The sequence below is a fragment of the Thalassophryne amazonica genome, chromosome 7 (assembly GCF_902500255.1).
Source record: "Thalassophryne amazonica chromosome 7, fThaAma1.1, whole genome shotgun sequence".
In the NCBI taxonomy this organism is placed as follows: domain Eukaryota; kingdom Metazoa; phylum Chordata; class Actinopteri; order Batrachoidiformes; family Batrachoididae; genus Thalassophryne; species Thalassophryne amazonica.
Window position 1 is genome coordinate 104772932 of NC_047109.1, and position 17939 is coordinate 104790870.

Sequence of the window (17939 nt, forward strand, 5' to 3'; positions counted from 1 at the left end):
CTATTCTAGTTCTGCTAGTAAACACCCCTAAATCCTACACACTGCAGCTTTAAAGCTCCACACATGTACTTGAAGGAGTATCACTGAAGGTTTAAAGACATCAGCATTTAAAAGTGCCATTGGAAAAAAAGCAAAATTTTAGTAAATGCTAATTAGCGTTACTGTGAGTACCTTGACCAAGTGTGTCATAGCATCTTGAAAGAAAACCATGTCCATCCCAGCTCCCCTGATACTCTCATTATAATGGGTGAGGAAAATGTTTAGACATTCCTTTAAACTCTCAAATGACTCAATAGGCTCATAGATCTTCGGTACATCTAAAACAGTATCTTCTGGCTCTTCCCCTGTGAAAGAAAAGAAATACATACATTCCAATACAAATTCAAACTATTACTCCACAGAAGTTGAGAGAAAACTAAAACATGATGGAGTATTGCACTTTGTAGAGTGTTCAGATGTTGTATCTCTTATGGTGGAAGGAGTACCTGTAGCCTCAGGTGCATCGCGTAGAAAGTCAACAAAGTAGGCGTCTACGCCACAGTCCACCATGTTCTTTCGTTCCTTGCCAAGCTCCTCCTCTACCAGCTTTGCCAAAGCCTTGTCGAACCATTCGATGTCCTCAGGCATGGTAAATCGATCAGCTATCACACGTTTGCACTCGTGCTTCCACAGTGTCAGCAACACCTGAGATATCAGTTTTATTTAGCCACACTGGAGTCATTGAGGACAATCACCTTCTTGTGCATAAAACAATTGTGTGTCAAATTTACTGTACATTCCATTTTAATCTGTACTATATTTGCTTACTGTTCTCTTCATCTTTTGGGTTGAGCTCATAGCCTCACGTGTTTTTCTAGACTCAGGGCAGCCTGAGGTACTGTGCAACAGATGCATCCCATTCTATTCAATTATTCAGTGAGACCGAAAGGCAGTTTTACTGAGAACTGAGATTGTAGGTATAGAAGTTACTACATGTATACTACTCTGTATACAGAGTGCACATATATGTTCACGAGAGTTTTAAGTCAAAGTGACTTCAATGGACTTCTACATATTTTAAGGTAACAGTTCTTAACCCTGGTCAAAATTACCATCTGACCTGAACGACATTATCTCTCTCACTCTCTGCTTTACACACCCACTTTACACACCTGATTAGCTAATAAATAGCAGGCCTCAAGTCTCATTATCCATGCAGCTCTTGATTGGCTGGAAACTTCAGTTTCATCAAGTGGGGTTAAAGCAGAGGCTAATGTAATGGTTTTGGTTCACAGGGACAGAAACCAGAAAAATATTGTTTTTTACATGAAAAAAATGAGATTTTTAATTAACCTTGAGGCTTGGGTACATAGAAATGCAGCAGCTCAATGTTCTCACCTTCATGGAGCCCACCACCTCAGCAGTGGTATTCAGCATGCCTTGCCAGATTTTTGACAAATCCCTAAGGTTGAAGATGTAGTGAAATTTGGCAGGCGTGGGGAGCATCTTGAGTTTTGTCAACTGCCAGAGATGGCGAGTCAGAGACACCAGGCGAGGTATGGTGGACCGGACTTCATCAATAAAGCCACGATTAGCACAGTAGTGACCCTCACCAATCACACCTGCAGTAGATGATGCACTCATTTTATGGTGTTGGTGGTAGATCATTAAAGATGGGAGAGACAACTGTTATCAAAGGTAAAAGATGCAGTACACACTTCATGGCACATGTAACTGAGTTTCAAGTTAGCTGGCTGCAGTGGTGTCAGTATTCTGAGAATGATGGTATCCCATAAAGACTTTTTTTTTTTATTTACATTGCCTGTAATTGCTGTTAAAGATACCCAGTGCTTAGTCAAATAAACACCTGTTAACCAGACTGAATGTTTATACCTATTAAAACATAAGCCATGTTGTAAATAGCAAAGTACAACTGAGCACCCTGCAATTGTAATTGCGTTATGAGCCATAGTCAAGATAATGCCTGTGGTGTTTTTAATAAATTTACACTTAAGTCCCTGTGGACTGTACAGGTACACTGTAAAAATGATCAGGGTGATTCAGCTTAAAAACGCTAAGTTCAACTGCTGCTTCAAAAACATAAGTAAACGCAACTTCAAGAAAAGCTTTTATTCAACCCAGGAAGGTAAGTTACAGTTGTATATAAAAGTGTGGGCACCCCTGATGATTTCCATGATTTTCCATTATAAATCATTGGTTGTTTGGATAAGTAATTTCAGTTAAATAAATCATAGCAGACAAACACAGTGACATTTGAGAAGTGAAATGAAGTTGATAGGATTTACAGAAAGTGTGCAATAATTCTTTAAACAAAATTAGACGTGCATAAATTTGGGCATCCCAACAGAAAAAATACATCAATATTTAGTAGAGCCTCCTTTTGCAGAAATAACAGCCTCTAAATGCTTCCTATAGCTTCTAATGAGAGTCTGGATTCTGGCTGAAGGTATTTTGGACCATTCGTCTTTACAAAACATCTCAGGTTTGTTGGTTTCCGAGCATGGACAGCCCGTTTAAAATCACACTACAGATTTTCAATAATATTCAGGTCTGGGGACTGAGATGGTTATTCCAGAACGCTGTACTTGTTCCTCTGCATGAATGCCTTAGTAAATTTTGAGCAGTGTTTAGGGTCGTTGTCTTGTTGAAAGATCCAGCCCAGGCACAACTTCAACTTTGTCACTGATTCATGAACATTGTTCTCAAACTGCTGATATTGACTGGAATCCATGTGACCCTCAGCGTTAACAAGAATCCCAGTACCTGCACTGGCCACACAGCCACACAGCATGATGGAACCACCTCCAAATTTTACTGTAGGTAGCAAGTGTTTTTCTTGGAATGCTGTGTTCTTTTTCAGCCATGCACACAGCCCCTTGTTATGTCCAAATAACTCAATTTTAGTTTCATCAGTCCACAGCACCTTATTCCAAAATTAAGCTGGCTTGTTCAAATGTGGTTTATCATACCTCAATTGACTCTGTGGCATGTATGCAGAAAATGCTTCCTCTGCATTACAGCATCATACAGCATCTCTGTGAAAAGTGCGCTGTATAGTGAACGATGCACAGAGACACTATCTACAGCAAGATCATGTTGTAGGTCTTTGGAGCAGGTCTGTGCATTGACTATGACTTCTCACCATCCTTCACTTCAGCTTATCTGAGATTTTTCTTGGCCTGCCACTTCGGGCCTTAACTAGTACTTTGCCTGTGGTCTTCCATTTCCTCACTATGTTCCTCACAGTGGAAACTGACAGCTGAAATCTCTGAGATTTGTATCCTTCCCCTAAACCATGATGTTGAACAATCTTTGTTTTCAGGTCATTTGAGAGTTATTTAAAGGCTCCCATGTTGCCACTCATTAGAACAGATGCAAAGAGGGAAAACATTTGCAAATGGCCACCTTAAATACCTTTTCTCATGATTGGATTCACCTGTGTAAGGAGGTCAAGGGTCAATGAGCTTACCAAACCAATTTTGTGTTCCAAAAATTAGTGCGAAATGTATTCAAATCAATAAAATGACAAGGGTGCCCAAATTTATGCACCTGCCCAATTTTGTTTAAAGAATTATTGCACACTTTCTGTAAATACTAGAAACTTCATTTCACTTCTCAAATATCAGTGTATTCATCTGCTATATGATATATTTAACTGGAATTTCTGATCCAGACAACCAATGATTTATAAAGGAAAATCATGAAAATTATCAGGGGTGCCCAAACTTTTGCATACAACTGTATATAAGTTACCCAGTTGGCAATTTATATAACTTACCTTCCTGAGTAACTTATGTAAGTTGCCCAGTTGGCAACTTATATTCTTGACACCCCTCCCCCCAATAATTCAAACAATGTCATGCATCTCATTTTAACTTACCAAATATCTTGTCGATGGAAGCATTGGAGGGCAAGGTACAGTTAAAGATGGAGAAATGCCGTTTCAGCCTCTGCGGGATGTCATTACGGCCTCCTCCAGGATGAATCATAGCTGCCAGGAACTGAATGTCCACAATATGGGTAAAGTCTCCCGGTTTTTCCAAGTTGTAAAATCCATTTTGCTCCATCAACTGCCGGACAATCTCATTAGTCACCTATCATGAACAGGAAAAAAAACACCCATTTATTAATAGCTAATAGCCACAAACTTTTTTGTGGTTAACTTGCAATTTTAAGTTAAGTATTTATGTAATTGGCCCACTTCAAATGTAGAAAGCTTGCTGTTTAAGGATCAGAACTAGAGTTTCAAGAAATGATGTACTGATTTCAAACCTGATCTCCCCACTCGTTGATGACAGGCATGTTGATATCATCTATAAAAATAGACATTTTCTTCCCAGCTGGAGGTCCGTAAGTGGTTCCCATCCGCTTATCAACGTAGCTCTCAACTGTCCTCTAACAAAGAAATAAAACAAGGCAAACAAAGAAAAAAAAAAATCACACATTAGGCAGGAGGAAGAGGATGCTGATGAAGGAAAAAGTACAAAAGACATAAAAAGAAGTTTCAATCTGACGTGATCCCATCATGTCAGCTCGATCAAAGCAAAGTTAATGGTTAATCAAACCTGACAGCGATCAATGTTACTTCATGGATTCAGGATAATCCATGTTGATTTCGTCCAGATATGGATTATATAGCATTGTCAGAAGAAACTCAAAAGAATGTGACAAGGAGAGGTTTAAAATTAAAGGTGACCTTTGACTTCGTACCTGGAACAGGAGTGGTGTAGTAGCAGAGGAAAAGCTGACACTCTTGCCCATGTGGATTTCAGGATCATAGTTTGACATGTAGCCTTTAATCATGACCGTCTTAGCAGTTCCTTGTTCACCAATCAGCAGAACAGCCTGACAGAAAATTGTAAAATCATTTCACTTTTACCTTCAATCATGGTAAATTTATTCTTGAAATTTATATACCAAAACTATATCTCAACAGTATATGAAAGGTTTCTGCTGACACGTCCACCTTTGTATCTATCTAGTCGTTTTTATTACAGTGCTAGTGCTAACCACTAAGGTAACGTGCCGTGGTTAGCACTAGTGCCTCACAACAAGAGGGTCATGAGATCGCTTCCTGCACTTTCTGTGTGGAGTTTGCATGTTCTCCCCATGTCTGCGTGGGTTTCCTCTGGGCATTCTGGTTTCCTCCCACAATCAAAAACATGCTTATTTAGGGTCTGCTCCTTTCTCTGCCGTTTGACCAAGGCATCTGGAGTTGTGTCCAACTGTAATCAGGATGGGTCAAATACAGAGGGCAAATTTCGTTGTATGTATGTGTATAGGTACAATCACAATAAAGGCTCTATTCTATTCTATTCTATTCTAAATTGATACCTGCGGATTTACCAATTAGAATGATTGTTTGTTTTTTTTAGATTGGATTCGATCCAGATTGGAATCCTTCATGTAAATGTAGCCAGTGAGATTTGAAAAACAATGTTAGTGTCTATAAGGTGCAGACCTACAGTCGAAGAGCTGCAGTTTGATAGTCATTTAATATTTTTTCCAGTATAAAATGTTTATCAGTAAAGCCTGAGGTAGCAGCCAGGAAAAGAAAATCAATGCTACATGAGCTGCATGCACTGTCTGTATACCAGATGTATCAGCTACAGATGTCATGAACCTTTATCACAGCTTGAAATGATATCGCAGATGAGTAAAATTTTAGCTGTCCATTAACATCCATCTGCCTCCAGACAAACCTTATTTACCCAGTAAAAGGAACTGAGGTGGCGTCCAAAAATAACCTTAACTAAATGAACCCCCCTCCAACATTATTCTTCCAGACACCTGTATTGAAAAGCTTCCCACTCTCCTCCAGCAGCATTAAAGCATGTCTGAAAGTGGGATGAGTCTGTCAGTCATGCACAGACACTCATAAACACTCACGCAGATGAATGCCACATGGTGGAGCCTTTGATGGGCTTTTAAGTAGTGTATCCAGCGCGGTGTTTTAATCTGGTTTTTCACTATGTCATGCTGTGTCCAGTCATACTACTGTGTTATCGATCTGAAGTGTATTTTTGTGCCTACTCAACTGTTGCAAGGAATATATAAAGCATTATACCATGAATAGGAGAGATATTAAATGGGCACTCTGAATCATAAATCTAAAAGCTGTGAAGATAGGACCGTGATATACTCAGTTCTTGTTCCTAGTACATCTTTGCAACAACCCAGATGTTCTCCCTAATATGTTATTTAGTACATGAATCAGGCATTTACATCAAATATTCATTCATTCATTTTCTGTATCCAATTAATCCAATCAACAGTCACAAGGGGAGCAGAGCCAATCCCATGTGATGGTCTAGTGGAGGGGAGGTGATTGGTCTAGTGGTTAAAAGTTCGGCTTGAAACCAGAGAATTCTCGGTTCAAATCCCAGCCTGACCGGAAAATCACTAAGGGCCCTTGGGCAAGGTCCTTAATCCCCTAGTTGCTCCCGGTGTGTAGTGGGCGCCTTGCATGGCAGCAGCCTGACACCAGGGTCAATGTGAGACATTGGTGTGTAAAGCGCTTTCAGCATCTGATGCAGATGGAAAAGCGTGATATAAATGCAGTCCATTTACCATTTATTTACCCAGCAGTCATAGGAAAAGAGGCGGGGTACACCCTGGACAGGACACAAGTCTGTCGCAGGGCACCACATAGACAGACAAACACATTCATATTTGTACACACACCTATGGTCCAGTTCACCTAACTTGCACATCTTTGGAGGTGGGAGGAAGCAAGAGCACCCAGAGGGAACCCACTCGATCACGGGGAGAAGCCTGGATCTTTGTCTCAATCCAGGACAATCACAACACCAGACACTAGTTTTCAACTTAGGCATAATGCAGATATTTACCTGAGATCAATTCAATTCAACTAATTTATATTTCAATTTCAATTTATTTTGATTTATACAGAGCCAAATCACAACAAAGGTGCCTCAAGGTGCTTCACACAAGTAAGGTCTAACCTTTCAAACCCCTTAGAGCAAGGACACAGGTGACAGTGGTAAGAAAAAACTCCTTCTGATGATTATTTAAACAGTTCTTTTAGTCAGATAGGGAAGATTGTTTTACCTGCTTTACATGTTTCAGCTACTTCATGTAGCCTTCCTCAGAAGTGTCACAAGATGGGGAAGTGATGTGTCCTGTAGGCTGCTACTTCTTGGTTTGGCAAGACAGCAGGGGGAACTTACGCCCCCTAGTGTCTGACGTCTTCTCCAGGACGGCATCAAATCAAATCAAATCAATTTTATTTATATAGCACCAAATCACAACAACAGTTGCCCCAAGGCGCTTTATATTGCAAGGCAAAAGCCATACAATAATTACAGAAAAACCCAAACGGTCAAAACGACCCCCTATGAGCAAGAACTTGGCGACAGTGGGAAGGAAAAACTCCCTTTTAACAGGAAGAAACCTCCAGCAGAACCAGGCTCAGGGAGGGGCAGTCTTCTGCTGAGACTGGTTGGGGCTGAGGGGAGAGAATCAGGAAAAATACATGATGTGGAAGAGAGCAGAGATCAATCACTAATGATTAAATGCAGAGTGGTGCATACAGAGCAAAAAGAGAAAGAAACACTCAGTGCATCATGGGAACCCCTCAGCAGTCTAAGTCTATAGCAGCATAACTAAGGGATGGTTCAGGGTTGCCTGATCCAGCCCTAACTATAAGCTTTAGCAAAAAAGGAAAGTTTTAAGCCTAATCTTAAAAGTAGAGAGGGTATCTGTCTCCCTGATCCGAATTGGGAGCTGGTTCCACAGAAGAGGAGCCTGAAAGCTGAAGGCTCTGCCTCCCATTCTACTCTTAAAAACCCTAGGAACTACAAGTAAGCCTGCAGTCTGAGAGCGAAGCGCTCTATTGGGGTGATATGGTACTAAGAGGTCCCTAAGATAACATGGGACCTGATTATTCAAAACCTTATAAGTAAGAAGAAGAATTTTAAATTCTATTCTAGAATTAACAGGAAGCCAATGAAGAGAGGCCAATATGGGTGAAATATGCTCTCTCCTTCTAGTCCCCGTCAGTACTCTAGCTGCAGCATTTTGAATTAACTGAAGGCTTTTCGGGGAACTTTTAGGACAACCTTTCTAATTTTAGAGATATTGCGCAAATGTAAAAAAGCAGTCTTACATATTTGCTTTATATGCGCATTGAAGGACATATCCTGATCAAAAATGACTCCAAGATTTCTCACAGTATTACTAGAGGTCAGGGTAATGCCATCCAGAGTAAGGAAATTTTATGGTCAACAGTATCAAAAGCAGCACTGAGGTCTAACAGGACAAGCACAGAGATGAGTCCACTGTCTGAGGCCATAAGAAGATCATTTGTAACCTTCACTAATGCTGTTTCTGTACTATGATGAATTGTGAAACCTGACTGAAACTCTTCAAATAGACCATTCCTCTGCAGATGATCAGTTAACTGTTTTACAACTACCCTTTCAAGAATTTTTGAGAGAAAAGGAAGGTTGGAGATTGGCCTATAATTAGCTAAGATAGCTGGGTCAAGTGATGGCTTTTTAAGTAATGGTTTAATTACTGCCACCTTAAAAGCCTGTGGTACATAGCCAACTAATAAAGATAGATTGATCATATTTAAGATTGAAGCATTAATTAATGGTAGGGCTTCCTTGAGCAGCCTGGTAGGAATGGGGTCTAATAGACATGTTGATGGTTTGGAGGAAGTGACTAATGAAAATAACTCAGACAGAACAATTGGAGAGAAAGAGTCTAACCAAATACCAGCATTACTGAAAGCAGCCAAAGATAACGATATGTCTTTGGGATGGTTATGAGTAATTTTTTCTCTAATAGTTAAAATTTTATTAGCAAAGAAAGTCATGAAGTCATTACTAGTTAAAGTTAAAGGAATACTCGGCTCAACAGAGCTCTGACTCTTTGTCAGCCTGGCTACAATGCTGAAAAGAAACCTGGGGTTGTTCTTATTTTCTTCAATTAGTGATGAGTAGTAAGATGTCTGTTGTGTGGGCCGCTGAAGAGGAGGTACTGCTAGCCCACCACCACCAGATGGCGCCCTGCTTGGAGTGGGGGCTTCAAGCACGAGAGGGCGCCGGAGCGACTGGGAGTGACAGCTGTCACTCTTTATCAGCACCAGCTGTCACTCAGCCAACTCATCACCATCTCCATAAAGGCCGGACTGCGACTCCACCTCCTCGCCGAGAAATCAGCTACCATTCAGGTAATCTTCTCTGCTGTAATCATTGTTGTCCAAAACATTGTTCTGTGTGCAGCCGTGTTCCTGCGGGCCTGTCGGAGGCTGGATTGGCGGACAGTGAGAGGACGACGTTCTTCGCCTCTCACTCCATCCAGGAAAGAGACCAACAGGAGCTGCACGGGTGAAATTGTTGCTGGAGGTGGAGGTTCTCCCTCCTAATTGTGTACAGACTGTGGGATTACTGAGTGTGCGACCTCACACTCATCAGGACTGTCTCTGTTCTCTGCCAGCAGTACCGGGTCTGACTGCTGAAGACAGCGGCCACCTGGGGCGCAGGGCTTGGCGGCTCCGGTGTTCTTCAGCTCCGTTGGCAGTGGAAGCTGTGTGGGAATCGGCTCTTCTTTCGCCAGGCATCTTCTATCGTCGAGCCTGCCCACACGTCACCTGGTGTATGATTGACAGTCACCATATTGTTATTGTCTGTTCGTCGTTGTACAATTCACAACATTAAATTGTTACTTTTGGCTTATCCATTGTCCGTTCATTAACGCCCCCTGTTGTGGGTCCGTGTCACGACACTTTCACAACAATGTCCTAGCTTTACGGAGGGCTTTTTTATAGAGCAACAGACTCTTTTTCCAGGCTAAGTGAAGATCTTCTAAATTAGTGAGACGCCATTTCCTCTCCAACTTACGGGTTATCTGCTTTAAGCTGCGAGTTTGTGAGTTATACCACGGAGTCAGGCACTTCTGATTTAAGGCTCTCTTTTTCAGAGGAGCTACAGCATCCAAAGTTGTGCTCAATGAGGATGTAAAACTATTGACGAGATAATCTATCTCACTCACAGAGTTTAGGTAGCTACTCTGCACTGTGTTGGTATATGGCATTGGAGAACATAAGAAAGAAGGAATCATATCCTTAAACCTAGTTACAGTGCTTTCCGAAAGACTTCTACTGTAATGAAACTTATTCCCTACTGCTGGGCAGTCCATTAAAGTAAATGTAAATGTTATTAAGAAATGATCAGACAGAAGGGGGTTTTCAGGGAATACTGTTAAGTCTTCAATTTCCATACCATAAGTCAAAACAAGATCTAAAGTATGATTAAAGTGGTGGGTGGACTCATTTACTTTTTGAGCAAAGCCAATTGAGTCTAATAATAGATTAAATGCAGTGGTGAGGCTGTCATTCTCACTATGCTATGCTTCCTCCTCACAGTCACCCAGCCGGCCTGCTTTCCCGGCTGCTCAGGATCCGCTGGGGGGCAGCTAACGGCGGCTAAGCTACTTTGGTCCGCACCGACTACAGGGGCCTGGCTAGCTGTAGGATTTTCCAAGGTGCGGAGCCGAGTCTCCAATTCACCCAGCCTGGCCTCCAAAGCTACGAATAAGCTACACTTATTACAAGTACCATTACTGCTAAAGGAGGCCGAGGAATAACTAAACATTTCACACCCAGAGCAGAGAAGTGTGGGAGAGACAGGAGAAGCCGCCATGCTAAACCGACTAAGAGCTAGTAGCTGCGCTAAGCTAGCGGATTCCTAAAAACACACAAAGTGAATAATGTGTAAATAATTTAGAGGTGATTCAGCAGAGGGAGTGCTTTAGTTAAGGCACGTGAAGATTACACTGTGAAACAAATCGTTATCTAGTTAACTAGATCAATCTAACTACGCAGATTAAACAGCTAACAGATACAGCAAAACACAGCTGTGCTCCGGAACAGGAAGTGATACAATACCGCAGTGAGAGCCAACCACCAGTAGAGGCCAATGGCATCCCATGTATGTGATAGGGTGTAGGCCCCCTCATCCCGATTCATGCTTCTTGGACCTCACTTGCGGATCTCGATGGCCTCTCTGACCCAGCGTTGGTATTTGTTGCTTTCAGCACTTATAACCCTGGCATTGGTCCAGTCCATGATGTGATTTTTACTCTTGCAATGGTCGGATATGGCTGATTTGAGATTTTCCTGCTCAGCTTGTTCTTTTATTGCTCTTGTTTGTCTGTTGGCTGTCTCTTTTTCAGATTCTTTTTGATGTGACGCCCCATCTTGTGACGCTTCTGAGGAAGGCTACAGGAAGTAGCCGAAACATGTAAAGCAGGTAAAACAATCTTCCCTGTCTGACTAAAAGAACTGTTTAAATAGTTAACTTAAGAAGACAGTATGAAATTTTACAAAAGTCCTTCTGAAGATGTTGAGGAAGAAACCTCAAGCAGACCAGACTCAGAGGGGTGACCCACTGCTTAGGCCATTCTAACAGTTACAAGGTTTTTACCAAGCCAAAGAAACAGGAAACAGAAAACAGAATAGCATCACAAACATAGTGCATTATTGATATAGGCACAAATTCATTGGCACCACAGGCAGGGTGTATTCCGGCACCCTGGGGTGCAGGGCCAGTGTCCATCCATCACGTCAGAAGTAGCCACAGCACAAGCTGTCCTCATTTCAAGAGTACATTCCAAAAACAGACTGCAGTGTGCTTTGTCAACTTCAGCCAGGGCATCTCGTGTTCAGTCCGGCGCCCTGTGGTGTGTAACCAACAGCCTTGTGCAATGTCATCAGTGCCTCGGACAGAGAGAAAAAGAGCAGAATCAGTCGGCCAGAAATAACTGCACCTGAGGTATGAGTCCACCAGCAGTAAATCAACAGGGAAGCAGAGAGAATACTCAGGTGATTGCCGACTGCTAGCCCCAAGCTTCACTAATAAACCCAGAATTTAGATGTAGTGAGTCTGAGACTGTTCCGTTGCTAATAAGATGAGTTAATGGGATAGGAAGCATAGTTTTATACTAAGCCATATGAGAGGAAGAATGTATGCATCTTAAGTCTGGACTTGAATGTCTCTATAGAATCTGACTGTTTTATCTCCATTGAGAGATCATTCCACAAAACAGGGGCATGATAACATAAGGCTCTGTAGCCCGCAGGCTTTTTATTCACCCTAGGGACACAAAGTAGTGCCCAAGGGTGTAATTAGGTCAGCTAAGTAGGGAGGTGCTAGCCTGTGAATAATTTTATAGATTAGTAACAGAACCTTAAAATCTGACCTATATTTCACAGATAAAAGAAAGCAGTCCTCGTGATTTCTCTAATGTGTAGGTCAAAGGACAGCGTGGGATCAAGAATCACCCCAAGTTTCCTCACTTTTTCATTGTGATGTATGACACACGAGCTTAGGTTAAGCATCAGCTGGTCAAACTGATGTTGATGTCTGGACCAAGGACTATCATTTCTGCCTTGTCCAAGTTTAAAAGTAAGAAACTACTGGACATCCAGCTTTTCACTGATGCAAGGCCATCCTCAGGAGATCAGGTGATACAAGGTCATTTGACATTTAGCACATTTTGTTGTACATTTTGTTGACAAAAATCTCACCTTGCCCTGCTTGGCGATGGTGCGAATTAGAAAGTCTGTTCTAACATTGTCCACATTGGGAACCAAAATGGAACTGTATTCTGGGGTTACGTCTGATGGGTAAATATATTCATCTACTTTTGTGCTCCAATGGATCCACTGACCTGGAAGAAAAATGAATTTGTATCCATTATAAATGTCTCTCAACAGTAGATGGTAGTAGTACTTTACCACCTACCAAAATAAAGGGCAACATTAAACATAAAGATGTGTTCTCACTTTCATGAATAGGCATCCCCAAAAATGGAATAGTTTAGCCTGTTTGTTACATGGAAACATCTGTCATATGTCGCAGAATCAAATTAACGCTGACCCTGTTTGCGCATTACTCTTAAGACCAAACATTCAAAATGATTCCCTTTTTAGTCCTATTAGCTCAACCAATAATTTGCATCACCTTTTACCAAAATTGGAACAAACTCAGATGCATTTGGTAACAGGTCCATAGCATTTGGTAACAGATCTTCTGAACTATACCTTCTTGTAATACTTGTAATCAGACAAATGCTGTGCTATACCTTTCAACATGATGGGAATACTTTTTTTTTTTAATTTTGACACCTGTGCCATTTTTCATTGACCGCCTACATAGCTATATCTGCTCCTATTTGATAGTCATCATAGATTTTTGCATTTGCTATGAAATGCCAAGATTGATTTGTAAATGCTGTTCAGTTGGTAAGGTCAAAACTGGCTGTGGGATCATGGAATATAAATTGACCTTCTCGGATGTATATTCTTGAAAGTGAGAACAGGGATTAACCCCTTGCCACAGGGCATCTTGGATACTACGATGCCTTGGTCTGTGACATTGAAGTGGCTATTATTTTTTAATGTACCATCTGGTGAGACATAGTAGTCAAACATGGTGTCTTCACTGTCAGAAGGAATGTCTGGCAAATTCAGATGGACAGTGTTGTTTCCTCTAAGCCAGAGCTCCATCTTCTTTCGGTGATCCAGTTCCAACAAAGCTCCTGTACTCCACATCAGGGCAAAGACATAAAGCCGCTCTAAGTGAGTTCTGCTTAACTCACTACCCTGCTCCTGCAGAAAAAAAATTAAATGATATGACGGATCTGTACTCAAACTGACAAGCCTAAAAGAGGAATGTATCATTATGATTAGGAAAACCCAACATTCTTCAGTCTACTAGATAAATGGCTACTTCAGACTCTTTTACAACATTAGAAAATAACTTCAAACATTGAGCTCAGTGTGCAGTGACTGATGTTGGGTTTTCAGATCAGTCAGAAGCTCACCTTTGGTGGTGGTAGGAGTCCCTGCAACATGTTGATGCACTGCATGATGACAAAGGCTTCCAGCAGGTCCATCTTGTACTCCAGTGACTGTAAACTGAATTGATAGATTTCAGGGAAGGAGCCTGAGAAGAGCTCTTTAAGGACCTCTCTCTCCTTAGGGGAACGTTTCTTCAGCCAGGCCTGAAAGCAACAAACACAATGTTGCAGCAACCTGCCTACCTACACAGTTCTTTATCTCCAGTGGCTTCTGGGCATGAAGGTGTATGTTTATCTGTACTGCTAGCAAAACTGTAGTCCAGGTATATTTTGATTTTTGCAACAGAAAACCTCAGTTCACTGAAACATTACCTTGGCAAGGAACAAACAAAACAAAAGGTTTAGCAGGACGATTACAGAGATGTGAATTGTTGTTGAATTGTGATTCACATTTCCTGAAAGAATTAGGGATTGCGAGGTGTGGGATGAACTCTTGCAATAGCTTGGTTGAGTGGGATTGTCACAGTCACAGGAGGTCACACCCACATATGAGGGGCAAATGAGAAGCTTTGAGCCTGATCCACAAAAAGCAGGGTGTGGTTCCCCATCTTTTGCATTCTGAGAAAACAACATTTCTTGAGATTGTGTGAAGTGGGTGCAATGTTGAGAAATGTTGGTTTCTCAGAATGCAAAAGATACCACAACCTACTTTTTCTGGGTAAGGTTCAAAAGCTTCTCAATCGTCCCTTGTACATCTGGCATTTACATATAAGATGTTGTGTTTCTTGTTTCCACTGTACTGAAACCATACCAAACTGCGGTTTCGGTGTACCATTATACTACTATTTTTTAAACAAAAGACACTTTAAAATATAAGCCGGAGGGCCTCCCAAATTTACTAAAAAGAAAAAAACAATAAAACTGTGACTTACTGTAAATAGGAAAATACAGCATGCTATATTGCATATTACAGCATAATAGAAATCACTATTTTCAGTGAAAATAACTTTCACAAATACACTCACCTCCAGTATAGGAGTCCAGTTGAGCACTGAAGAACTCATGAACACCATGCCATTTCGTGACACGGTGGCTGGAGAAGCATTGTCAATATTATGCGGCTCAAAAACCACCTTACAGTTTGGCGCCATTGGTATGCGGTCTCCGTTCGCCAGTGTGAGGGTTCGATTGTCATCCAAAACTGAATTCAGGTTCTCAATCCAAATAGCATCCACTGGTCCATCGAGAACTATCCAAATATGTTCCCCTGAAACATAAAAGTGATTTTCATTGCTTAGATGAGCGTGAGTGTGAAACAAGGCACAATATGTTTGTCATCATGATAGAAAGGCCAGCATTTAGTGCCCCGAAAAGGAAAATTTTACAACTTAAAGTGAGAAAGACTGTGTGCTTAATCAGTCTTCAATAATAAAACAGCATCAAGAAATAGTTTTCAAGGTAAAACAATAATATTAATAATCAATTGTAAAAACTCTGCCAGATGAAACCTGAATAACCAACAAACAACACTGACATATGTGTTGTGGGCTGGGGTGTTTGGCTGGCTTGGTTTTTGTTTTCTGTTTCTCCCACCAGGTGGTATGCATTCAGGACTGAGTGGCTGAGCATTAGGACCTCACCCTGAACACCTGAGGCTTGTTTTCACGTGCAGGTCATCAGGACTCACAGCTGTGGTGTATTCTGTCTTGATCAGAGATTGCTGCATTTAAACCTTGAATGCACAGTGTGTGATTGCCAGAGACTCGACCTTGTGAGCAGACGTGTGAGATCGACGTCAGGAGAACAAGCTCACCATCACGGACGCAGAGACCGCTCCAGGTTTGACGCCACAGTCTGTGAAGGAGGATTGGGTGAGGTCTCACGCTCTTCAGCACACTTCCTGAGGTAATTTGGTTTTGGTGACTTTTATGAAGTAATGACAGTGGATTTGGTGTCCCTCACACCTTGTGTTATTGGGCTGTCACGTTATGCTAATTGTCTAATCAACTTCTGCTGCAGTGGAGATTTGAACTGAATTGTTCCGTGCCTGCAGGGTGAGAAGCTGATATATAGATTTAAGCCAGGAAGTGTTTGCTGATTGCGTGCACCTTTGAGTTGTGTCTCTCTGTGTGGAGTTGGACTCACCTCCATGTTTTCTTTCTTCACAGATTTGGTTTGTCGCGGCTACCTGGGGGGTGTCGGCGGGGTCCCTGGGTCCGAACTGCTGTGGCTCCGGACCGTTTGCGCTGTTGAGAGCACGCCGTGTTTCCACCTCACCAGACCGCGGACTTTTTAGTTGTTTAGCACTTCACCCACTGTTATGTTTATTAAATTCTGTTACCTTTTGAACCGTGCTCTGCTTATTTTATGCTGGGTCCTTTCAAACGCTGGGTCGGTGCTCCGACCGCGTCCGAAACATAACAATATGCATATAAATTATTGTAGGTTTACGTTACTGTGACTGGAGACAAGCGAATCTCATTGACCTTAACCTCAAAATCACTTTACCCCATGTTCAGTTTCTAGCCCTACTCTACTTAAAATCCACCCATCCAATTTCTAAACCTGCTTATTTTTCAGTTAAGGGTTACATGGGTGTGGAACCTATCCCAGTGGTCATTGGGTGAGACATAAAGCACACTCAGGACAGGTCGTGAGTCTATCATAGGGCTGACACATATACAATAGACAAACACTTTCATACGTTCACTCACACTTATGGCCAATTTACAGTCACCAATTCACCTAACCTGCATGTCTTTGAGGGCGGGAGGAAACTAGAGCACCCAGAGGGAACTGACACAAATACAGGGAGAACAAGCAAACTCCATACAGAAAGGACAACAGTGACAACCACTAAGCCATCGTGCTACCCCTACTTAAAATCTTGTGCCATTATTTATTATAATCTCAGTCATTTTTCCCTTATCATGTGGATAGTTAGATAGAAATGGACAAACTGATGGACAGATTACTGACTGTGTCAATATGTCCTGTTTATAATTTGAACGCTTTCAAGCATGTGGACTTCAGCATGAGGTGTTTTAAATGACTGTTTTTCAATTCTCTCAATTTACATAACCCTGTTACATCTCTGCACAGCTAACATGTCTATTTTGGAGTCATGTCTATTTCAAGCAAGAAGAAAACAGTGAATGCATCCTGCTCAACCACACGCAAAAAAAAACTAAAAAGCAACAGAGTGCATGCAAATGTAGAAAATGCATATTTTTGCACATAAAAGGAAATAAACCTCGTGTATATGCACGCCATCGCACTAATTAATTTTTAATCATGCGTATAGGCTGTTTGTAGAGTTGAAAGATGAAGCAGCTGCTGATAATGTTTTGAAATAATGTAAAAATGTTCCCAAACATTGAAGACTCTCTGTATTAACAAGCTTATATGACAAAAAAAAGAAAAATCCAAAATTTGCAGAGTTTGAGGAATCATTTTCTCACTCATCAGAGATCCCACTGGACCATTCTTTATTTGACTCAAATTAACTATTCAGATATTAAGGATGCTGTGTTGAAACAGAATTTTCTTAGTTGCCACTTGATATTTCTTCATTGTGTTCAGAGCCACTTAACTAATTATGGCTAATGGCTGACATTCTTATCCAGAACACCTATAGTGTTTTTTAATATCCAGGTGTACTTAAACCTGAAACATGAACAATAGTCCTCATTAATCAATATTAGCTCTCCATATGAGCTTATCAGGTTCAAATCAATCCACATTGTAATGTTTAAGCCTTAGAGTCCAACTGGCATTTTCTGGATTTTACCATACCTGAAGAAATTCTCCTTTTAAGGTAGTTTCTTTTAGTATAATGCCCATTTGTTGCATATCAAAATGTTCAGAATAATCTTATCTTTCAGAATGTGAGACACATATTTGTCTGACACTTTGCAAATATATGACATATTAAGACAAATATGATGAAAATTTGACCAGAATGCAGGAAAGCATCATGAGGGATCCAAGGGTTAAAAAAGCCTTGTACACAATTTGATGCTCCTATTTGAATTATATACAGACTGTAAGGAGAAGTCCACTCAAAGAGTGGATTTCTCCACCAAGGGCCAACAGCCCAGTTTATCTGT

At 41.2% G+C, this 17939-nt stretch overlaps 1 protein-coding gene across 1 annotated transcript in view; it reads right to left on the reverse strand.

Moving 5' to 3' along the window:
- Positions 1 to 17939, reverse strand: part of dnah5 (dynein, axonemal, heavy chain 5) — a 366123-nt gene that overhangs the window by 184823 nt on the left and 163361 nt on the right. Inside the window, exons 48-57 of the mRNA XM_034175262.1 lie at positions 14856 to 15097; positions 13855 to 14034; positions 13435 to 13639; positions 12557 to 12699; positions 4711 to 4845; positions 4273 to 4395; positions 3881 to 4094; positions 1378 to 1601; positions 486 to 684; positions 172 to 344 (exon numbers count right to left, since the gene is read on the reverse strand). Of these exons, the coding sequence (XP_034031153.1) occupies positions 172 to 344; positions 486 to 684; positions 1378 to 1601; positions 3881 to 4094; positions 4273 to 4395; positions 4711 to 4845; positions 12557 to 12699; positions 13435 to 13639; positions 13855 to 14034; positions 14856 to 15097 (1838 nt within the window). The remainder of the gene's footprint in view (positions 1 to 171; positions 345 to 485; positions 685 to 1377; positions 1602 to 3880; positions 4095 to 4272; positions 4396 to 4710; positions 4846 to 12556; positions 12700 to 13434; positions 13640 to 13854; positions 14035 to 14855; positions 15098 to 17939) is intronic.